The sequence below is a fragment of the Lichenostomus cassidix genome, chromosome 3, assembly GCF_008360975.1.
Source record: "Lichenostomus cassidix isolate B80296 chromosome 3, HeHo_3.0, whole genome shotgun sequence".
NCBI lineage: Eukaryota > Metazoa > Chordata > Aves > Passeriformes > Meliphagidae > Lichenostomus > Lichenostomus cassidix.
The window spans coordinates 32657072-32667419 of NC_139483.1; the positions used below are offsets into that span (position 1 = coordinate 32657072).

Here is a 10348-nt window from a genome sequence, read left to right on the forward strand (position 1 = left end):
GAAAGTGATGTTAAGGAAAGATCCGTATTTTACCTTTAAAAATAATCAATCTGAAAATCAGAGAAACATTCAGGCCGATCAATATCCCCCCCAAATAATACATTACATAATATGCAAATATGAGTTTCTGAAAGAATTCAAAACATATGGAGAGCCGTCAAGTGCAAGTTTTATCTACTTGTTTTTGTTTACCCTTACTCCCACTCACAGCCTGAAAGTTAACAGTCCAATTACCACTACCTGTGTCCTGACTATGCTGATTTAACTAATGCATAGGAAGCAAAATGAAAGCAACAGACCAAACGTACTTGTAAATCAAAAGCTTTCAGGGCATAAGAGCAAAACTTTCAGAGCAGCTTTGGCTTTATTTCAAAATTCTTACCCTTCATCACGTAACAGTCAATTTTTTTCCTGCAGGGCATCATCATCTTTGCTCTTCCACTAGTTTTTGTGGTATAGAACAACTCTCTAATACATCTAATTGTTAGGACTGGCTCCAATTTCAAAACACTTCTGTAGATACGGATTCGATAAGCAACATAATCCTTACTTCTTAGCCTTTCCCTTTCCTAGCTTACTTAGAAAACACCTAACACACCAACATCACTCATCAGAACATAAAATTTACTTATTGGTTATATATTTATGCTAGCACACAGCCTGCCTTCCATTTAAAACTCAAGCAGATAGCAAACCAACACACTGAAATACCAACCTAACTTCTATCTTTAGAATTTACCACAACACAAATACTTACTACTAGAAACCACACTTCCACCTCTACTCCAGCAAGTCAAACCAAATAATGTTAGGGAAAGCCGAGTAATAAGTAAGTATTGATTTGTTGCAGATTCTAAGACTATAAAAACACAGTGAATATTAATGTTATGATAACTTAATCTGATACTTGTTTCCATTAAGATAATGAGACACAGGGACACTACATTTCAGTTTGAGGGTTACATAAGGCAGAAAAAATTAGGAATATTACAACAGTGTATACCATCTACTCAAAAACTATAATCAACAAGCAGAGACTCAAGGACTGCAGACTGAAAGCAAATCTGTCAACAATCTGACAGATAACTCACTAAAAGCTCTTTTTTCCCATCCTAAGATATTGAAAAAATCTGTTCTGTTCCCAAGTCACTTGCTTCCTAGTCTGAGATTCATGGGAATATGTCAAAGTCATTAACAGCACAATGATGGGAGTCTGAGATGCTTTAAGGACAGTATTTCTGACAGAAATTAGCCATTTAGAAAAGGTATATTACAGAGCAGAGTTTTCTTTTTTGCTTTGACCGAAAAAAAGAAGTTTTCAATAGTTTTTTTTTGTAAAAGTGGAGAATTAAGTCACTATGTGCTCAACAATATTTTTTTTACTATCAGTAAACTCAAATGAAAATGGTACTGGCTAAGTCCAAGATTTTACATCAAGGGCCTCTTGACTGGATACTCTAAATTGACAATATGTTAATACAATATAAAAAGGATAAGTACTACAAAGAGACACACAAGAGCTTTTCCTGAAACAGGGTTATGCAGCACCAAACAACATATAAGTTTTATTTTTCCAGCTGAAAGACACATACCCTTCCTGGAAGAACAACTGCTTTAACCACTCTTGAGATCCCAAGGTCGTACAGACACAGAACACTTCCCTCTGCTTCCTCCAAGCCAACCAGGAGTCCAGTCCTCTTCTGCCAGGAGAACTCCTTCACCACGCGAACGGTGGGAGGCTGCTCATTGACCCCGCTGAAGCGATACGCTGAGAGCCGCTCTCCTGTCACTGAGTTCACCACCTCCAGCTGAGGGCCACACGCCAGCCACGCCAGGCCACTTCTGCCTGCAACAGAAGAGAAACACACTAAACAAATCCCCACCACAACACTGAAACCACAGCAAACTCACTGGCACTGCACCTTTCCCCCTGAATACACCAAAGACAGCAAGACCAACCTACCTACTTCTGCACAATTATTTAAAAATCACCCATCGCAATCCTCAACCAATACATCTTAAAATTAATAACTTCAACATTTTCCATCTCTACTTGTCATTGCTGCACCCAAGAACATTGACTGCTTGGGATAAAGATTACAATAGACTGATCTCTAGTCTGTACACCACACTTGGCTGGCTTTTGCTAGAAAACACCTAAATATGCACAGGAATACAAGTCTCAGAGCATCCTTCAAATACAGCCCATCTCAACCAATTCACTTCCACTTCAATAATTGTGCTTGACACATGACTACTCTGGGCAGGGATTTGGACAGGAAATTGTCTTAAAATGGGCACTGCATGCATAAATTTCAACTTTTACACATGCTGATTCCAGAAAGAATTTAACAAGTGCTGTTTCACTGAAGAATTTAACACTTAAAGGTCTTTCACTGAGGGCCTTTAAGCTCAAATGAAGGATTAGCCCCATTACTGCGTTTACAGTCAGGTAGAAAAGATTCTACCTGGTCTTAACAGAAGCCCAGACATCCAGACAGACATCCAGCTCTACTTTCAGATCACCTAGAAAGTCAACTACCTAATCTGCTTAGCTGCTTTCAGCAACTCTCACAGGGTCCTCATCTGCATCCTATTAAACACCTTGGAAATACATAGGCAGCACTTAACAGAACTGTCCTCTTCTTTCCATTTTTTATTTAGACTAGAGAAGAAATAGGAGTATATTGTGCCTCTGTAACTATTTCTGCACGGGATGGTAAGATGGATGCAGAGCTTGAGCTGCCAGAAAGAAATTTGTCCCAAAACAACACTACTTCTTCTTTGAAAACTGCCTTCTATTTCATTCAAAACTCAGGGGGGCTCAGCATCGTCAGCTGAATTATTTCAATACCACAAGATTGAAGTAGGCTGTTGTAATTTCAATGCTTAGCATTTCTAATTGTTAAAATACCCTGTTAGCACTGTCAGAACCTGATGCATTTTATTTAACCAAACCAACCTGATGCTATGATCCTGTGCTTCAGGTAGTAACAACGTTATCCCACAAACAAACTTAAAGGAAAATGCTCACCTCCAGAAAACTTCCCGCACAGCACAGAATCTAAGGTGATCTCATCTTCCCCAAGTGCCTCAACAGTCACCTCTGGAAACTGCAGCAGACTGCTCGTTACCTGAGCCGTTAGGTCTCGCATTCTTCACTGCATATAAAGAAAACAGGGAAAAAGAAAGACTCATGTCAGCCATAAATATCTTTGAGACTGACCCAAGCTTCATCAGTATGCAGTGACAAATCTCCTATACATCATCTGTCGCTTTTTTCACTTAAAAGAAATGGCACTTGGGACAGTTTTTCATCTCACAGCACAGCAATAGAAGAATTTTGTGCTTTCTGATGCCTACGAGATCAACAAAAAGTGACACAGAGGGATGAACAAGATAAGTAACAGGAAGGAGAACAACACATCCAGTTCAAGTCTACTCACACAAGTTAGCAAGATGTGATCTCAGAAAAATCGTATTTTAAAAAGCTTCTCAGTAAGAGGTGTAACTTTCTGCCATTTCCCTTGATTTAATACTTTATTATTTGTTGTCAATTGACTCCTCATACATGTCACACATCAGCCATGTCTTTTGTACTTTTTGCATGTGTATTTTTGACATTCAGGAATACAAAGTTCTTGACTAAATTCATTATCAAATTCTTCCAGAAAGCACATTGCTGATAATTTCAAGCAATTCTGATTTTCATAGCTCATCAATTAGAAGTACTTTTCCATACACTTAACAGGTAAATATAACACAGCACTTCAAAACTCTTTTTTTTCTCTACTGAAATCCTCTTATTCCCTACTCCAGTCCCTTCCCTCCTATTGCCTTTCCTTATCACATCTCTATAGTACTAGCCAAAAAATTTCTAGGCCTCTCAGACAGCTTCACACCCATACAGGTGCTCCACCAGAGTTCATATTTCAGTATGTCAAGACTTTTTTTTTTTTTTTGGTGGAAAAATTAAAGAGCTGAACTGATTTACAGGATTAAATAGGTGGCTAAATATGAGATAATCCATACACATGGAAACACAAATTACTTGTAGTATCTATGTTTTGCAAGCCATCTGGCCTATAGGAAAGGCCTATGAAAGACAAGACAAATTCAATTGTCTTGTTCAAACAGTAGTGCTCTCTTCACAAGATCTCAAGATATTATACACAGGTGACTAATGCTGGGTGGTGTTCCCGTGTGTGTGCTGCCAGCAGGACAAAATGAAGCACAGAAGGGTAAGTCAGGGTCCTGCACTAAGCACAGGTCAACATTTTCACAAAAATATTGCTGATGGCAAAGCCAGTACTGCAGGACACTGCTGCAGCCAGCCAGCCCTACTACTCTGCCAGCACTCACTACTAGAACAGAACAAGTTCCAAGTGGGACAACTTATTTGCAGTAGTTTTGCTGGGTTTCCTTTTCGGTTCTTGCCATTAATTCCAAGTGACAACTTCTGCACTGTATCCAGGGGCACCAAGGGTAAAAGGCCTCACAATTTGACCAGCTTTCTTGCTTAGTTTAATTGCAATTTAGTAGATATATTTTAAGAATAACTACCAAATGCTAATTCAGACACATCTGGTTGGTGAATAGCATCTTTGAAATGTTTCACTGTGCGCCTGTGTTCCTGTCACTGGACACCACTGGAATGCTCCTGGCTCCATCTGCTTTACACCCTCCCTTCAGGTATTTATGGGCATTGATGAGAACCCCTGAGCATTCCCATCTCCATGCTGAACAGTCCCAGTCTCCCAGCCTTTCCTCAGAGAAGAGGTGCTCCAATCTCCTCTAACCCTCCAATCTCTGTGGCCCTTGGCTGCACTCTCTCCAGTACCTTCACCTCTCAAGAGAGTCTAGCGAGCCTGGACCTGAACACAGCATTCCAGCTGAGGCCTCACCAGTGCTGCACTAGAGGAAGGATCAGCTCCCTTCACCTGCTGGCAAAGGTTCCTCCTCATGCAGGCCACGCAGGACACCATCAGCCTTCTTTGCTGCAGGGGCACAGTGCTGGCTTTTGGTCAAGTGGGTGTCCACCAGGACTCCCAGGGCCTTTTCTGGCTAGCTGCTCTCCAGCTGGGCAGGCCCCAGCATGAACTGATGCCTGGGGTCATTCCTCCCCCAGTGCAGGACTTTGCACTTCCCCTTCCTAAACTGCATAAGGTCCCCGTCAGCCCATGTCTCCAGTCTGACAAAGCACTGATTCTGACAACATATATTAAGGAATTTTAGAAAAGAGCACAAAATTCCAAAATTATGGTAATGAATAAAAAAATCTCTTTTTGTAAGTAAGCATGGAGACATCTGTTTGGTAAATATATGATTATTAATACAATATACCACAATAATAGCAAGCCAGTTTCAAGAAAAGAGTGAACAAGTATCTTCCAGCAGTGCAGGTAACAGCATGCAAGGGAACTTCTCAGCTGCATGCTCTCCATGAGTCACCCTGAGTGACCCTGCCTGGGTCACTGCCTACCTGCTTTGCCAAGAGCACAGAACCTTGTGTGGCCAAACTGGAAATCAACTATAAACACCCTCTACTGGGGAGATTTGAGTGTAGAAAACAAACTGCTCACCATCCCAGAAAGTGTACTCTTGCCCACAATAAAAAAAAAGTGTTTGTCAATCCACAAACTTAAGGAACTATCAAGTAAGAACTATCAAATGAGTAGCACTCCAACATATGAACCATTCTTGTGAAAAATGAAAATAGCAGAGCATCAGGCATGCTCAGGTTTCCTCCAGTAAGGCAATGATAATTTTTAATTTTTTTAATTTTTTTTTTCAGGAATCTGGCTTGGCCATATGGAACAAGGTTGATAAACTTCATAACAAATTATGAACAATAATGTCTATCAGGATGTTTTACTTGCATCATTTTGCTAAGTTAAACCAAGAGTTACCAAGAAATCAAAACGGGGGAAATAGTGAGACAGATCTAGATTAAAGGCATGAAGCCTCTCCTTTAAGAGATCTATCCAACAACAACTGCATTTCTGCTCTCTTCGAAAACAATAACTACAATGACATTTCTTTTCTGCCTGTTAGAAATCAGATTAGGGTAAAATGTCACCTGCTTACTCCATTTTTAGGAACAAAGCAGAACCCAACCTCCTAGCTGTATCCTATAGCAATGCTGTCTGTGCACAAGTTGCCAAAATGACCGTTCTTCTTCAGTCTAGGTGCTTACACCTTCCAAACACCATGAACTATTTCCAAAGGTAGGAATGTCATAGATTTTGGGATTACAAAGCTCAGGAGGAAAGGAGAGGGAGGAAGGAAAATAAAGAGCGAGAAAGAGAAACCGCATGTTCAAGAAGGATTACATACAGCCAAGTCAGAGTTCTGAGATGTCGGTTATCACTGATGGTATTACACGAAAATCAGTTTAAAAGGCCAACAACGCTATGTGTTCATTGAAGGAAAAGCTAAAAATATGGTCAGTTACAGATGAAGACATTTCACAGGACATGTTGACTTCACTGACATCCAAAGAGACCTGTCTGCCACCTCTCATCTATGTATTTGCTCCTTTGTTCTACTACTCTGTTTTGGAAGACACTTCCAGAATAACACACTGATAGGCCATCACACCACTTGCATCTCCCAGCACAAATTCCAGAATCACATCTAAGAGAAAGACTTGCCAAAATCATGAGTAGACACCTCTTCCAAACCCCCTGCTCAATCCATTACCTAGAGGTGACTGCCCAAAGCTGCATCCAGATGGATTTGGAACATATGATTATTCAATAGGCCTTTACAACCAGCAACCTGACAAGATCAACTGCAGAAACACTGGCAACCCCTGCCACAGGCCCTGGTGTTTGGTGACTCTCTCCTACCAATTTAAGGATTCTATTCTCTCCACCACACCAGTAAAAACAGTGTCACACCAATAAAAGGCCGGTCACCACTGCTTCTCCAAAGCTATATCCAACACCTCACTAGGCAGAAGACAAAAAAATTAATAGAAGCTTGATCATGCTTGCAAAAGCCAACCCTAGGCAAATCAATGCAGGAAGGAGAGCCGAGGCAGCACGTGAATGAGGAGCTGTCCTCCCCAGGACACAGCGCTGTGTGCCCAAACGCATGGGGACAGCTGCCAGCCAAGGCTGACACAACCACCCAAACCAATGGGCCCTGCAAAGGCACCTGCACGGCCACGCTCAGCCCCGTACCCCAAACGGGTGCAGCCATCCCCACACAATCAAGTCCCTCAACTTCCTCCGATTTTCCCAGACACGATCAGGAAGCAATCATTAGACCTCAAAGACTGACACAAGCATTCCATTGGCAGAAGCTCCAGAGCTGGACACACAGTTTATTACGGAAGATACCGAGCACTTTTTGTTAAGCCAGCAGCAACTTTGCTTCGCGATGTTTTGCTTCACGCAAAGCCCCACAGACCCCCACAAATGGCACCGGGCTCCTGTGAAGCTGTGGCCTCCCCACTACACCCAACCCTCGTCCCGCAATCGCTGCTCTACGCACACAGCGCATTTCCCGCCTCCTCATGGAATACAGCCCCGAAGCCCGGCGGGGGATGGGGAGGCGGAATTAGAAGAAAGTAAAGAAAAACCCTCCACAAACACGACCGAGGGAGCGCGAACAGAGGGCGTGCGCGGGTGGCCGGGCAGGAGGAGAGCTCCCGGCGGCAGCCGCCGCATCTCCCACGCCCCCCAGCCTGCCGGAGCCTCCCGGCCGCGGAGCCTCCCATGTGCGCTGCCCAGGCCGCGCCGCCCGGGCCTCCCCCGCCGCCGGGGGCCGGGGCACGTGTGGCGGACACGGCGCCGCAGCCCGGGGGTCACTTACATAAGGGACGGGCGGCCGGGCCCGCCCGAGGCCCCCGCGGGCCCGCGCTGCGCCAGCGGCGGTGCCGGCCTGTGCGGCTCGGGAGCGCCCGGTATCCGCTGGTACGGGGGGGAAGGAAGAAAGGGAAGAACGAAGGCAGACGGGCGGGCGGGGGTCGCCGCCGCGGCCGCCACCTCCGCCGCTTCCTGCCGTCCGCGCCGCTGCCCCCAGCCCAGCCCGGCCGAGCCCGCAGTCCCGGTACGTGCCGGTGCCGGTGCCGGCGGCATGTCCCTCCCGCAGCAGCGACAACGGCACGGCCCGGCCGGGCCCCGCGCGCCCGCGCACCCACCTCGCTCGCTCACCCGCCGCGCGGGGGGCGGGACGGGACGGGGGGGAGCGGTGGAGTTCTCGCGAGACCGGCCGCGAGCCTCCGCGGGAATTTTCAAATGCGCGGGGCTCGGCCCGGGGCGGTGGCGGCGGCCCTCTCCGGACTACGGATCCCGGCGTGCCGCGCGCCCGCCGCTTCCGCTCCGCCCCGCTGGCTGCTGCTCTCGCGGGGCACGCCGGGAGCTGTAGTTTTTGGGCCGGCAGAAGCGGCGCCCGGCAGAGCCCGTTCCCGCCGGTGCCCGCCCCGCGCCTCGTGGGGACAGCTCTGCTCCCCCGCCCCGCCTAGGGAAACACCGCGGCACAGAGAAGGTTGGCTCTGCCTACCTGTGTGCATCTCGGCGCAGGAGCCGCTTACCCGCTTCTCCCCCTTCCCGCCAGGCTATGCGGATTTCATAGAATGGTTTGGGTTGGAGGAGACCTTAAAGTTAATCTAGTTCCATCCCCCTGCTATGGGCAGGGACAGCTTCCACTGGACCAGGTTGCTCAAAGCCCCATTCAGCCTGGCCGTGAACACTGCCAGGGATGGCGAATCCAGAACTTCTCTGGGCAACCTGTGCCAGTGCCTTACCACCCTCACTGTAAAGAGCTTCCTCCTGTCATCTAATCCAAACCCACACTCTTTAATTTGAATCCACTCCCCCTCCTTCTGTTACTACATGCTCTAGTAAAAAGTTCCTGTCTGTCTTTCTTGTAGGTTCCTTTCAGATACTGGAAGGCCAGTCATTAGGTCACCCATTAGCTGCTGTTTTCCTCTTATTTTTAAAAAGAAAGTATATGTAAAAATCCAACAAAGCTGATGTAAAATTAAGGTAAGTATTAAGTCAAAAGTGCAAGTCTAATGCTACTCTTTTCAGTGCATATATTGTAGTGTGGTCAAAACGCTCTTTCACTTTAACAAAACATTTTCAGGTATTAATAAACAAATTCGTCTAGTGGAAGTCATCCCTGCCCATGGCAGGGGTGTTGGAGCTCGATGATCTTTAAAGTCTCTTCCAACCCAAGCCATTCTATGATTCTATGAAATTTGCAAAGCTTCTAAGAAGCGTCAGCATCACCAAAGGCATGACAAAGACATTTAATTTCTCCCAGCATACATTATCTCTAAAAGTTATGCCTCTTCATGTTGAATCGGCCATTCTTTATATTATTATGCAAATCTTTATTGTGGCTTGGGGGCTGCTGTTGCCATTTTAGATCTATTAATTTGTACAGTATAAGAGCACAGGTCATGGACAAGGAACACACCATGCCACACAAGAAGATTGCATGGCCAGCCTGGCTGCTGACCTGCGGGGGAGGCTGTGCACAAGTGACAGGGTTTCGGTGAGACAGTATCTGCCTGCCAAGGAGGAAGCCTAACCCTGGTCACCAGCTGATGGGTGGTGGCAAAGCTGACTCTGTCACGTGTGAGAGGCTGTGGTGAGACAGACAGATCTAGGGTGCACTAGGGAAGGTCTTGAAAGTGAGGACAAGCAGCTCTCATCTGATGTGACAGAGAGTAGGGCGCTAAGGGAGAAACTCCAGATAGGCATGGCAGCACTGGAGGACCAGCTAGACACATATCCTTTGCAAAGACATTTAGAGTGATTATGTGCAGGACAAGTATGCATTTCTTAAGGGAAGGACAAGTGTTTCATCAGTAAGCACAATCAAAGTGGCAATTCAGCATGGATGAGAGCCTTAGCTCCATGCATGGAGACAGAAGGAAATGTGTTCATATCAGGAATTATTTGTAGGACAATGCAAGGTTTGATTATGGTCTGAATAAGGACACAGGGACTGCCTGGCTGGACCAAAGGTGTCCCCCCTGTTGTAGGCATATGTGAACGTTGCATATGCAACAGCATATGCAGCAAGCCAAGGAGCAGCAGGATGAAGTGGGCTGGTCTAGCCGAGCTTGAGCTTCAACTGACAGCAAGGCTTATCTGAGCAGGCATCAGGGAGGTGAGCAAGGATGTGCTTGGAAAGAAAGTCTATGACTCATCTTGCCCAGTTTTAAGTGTCTGCGGTGCAGCCATCAGTCCATTCAGCTGGACTCCCCTTTTAGGCAGGGAAAGGAAACAGCTTTTTCCTGAGTGCCATTCACCTGGCTGGATTTAGATACCTTCTATCATATTAGCTGTAATGGGAGCCTAGATGGCACTGTAGGTAGAGACATCTA

The 10348-nt window shown here is 45.9% G+C and overlaps 1 protein-coding gene across 4 annotated transcripts in view; it reads right to left on the minus strand.

Moving 5' to 3' along the window:
* Positions 1 to 8301, minus strand: part of LOC146439413 (protein ELYS-like) — a 41831-nt gene extending 33530 nt beyond the window's left edge. The window contains exons 1-3 of one of the 4 annotated variants that reach the window (XM_085055189.1): positions 8150 to 8301; positions 3035 to 3161; positions 1593 to 1846 (exon numbers count right to left, since the gene is read on the minus strand). In XM_085055189.1, coding sequence (XP_084911315.1) covers positions 1593 to 1846; positions 3035 to 3155 — 375 coding nt within the window. In that variant the 5' untranslated portion in view covers positions 3156 to 3161; positions 8150 to 8301. Of the gene's footprint in view, positions 1 to 1592; positions 1847 to 3034; positions 3162 to 6851; positions 6902 to 7821; positions 8039 to 8066 lie in introns of those variants that run through there. The other 3 variants (XM_085055191.1, XM_085055190.1, XM_085055192.1) reach the window with 3 other exon arrangements.
* Between the last annotated feature and the right edge of the window lie 2047 nt (positions 8302 to 10348).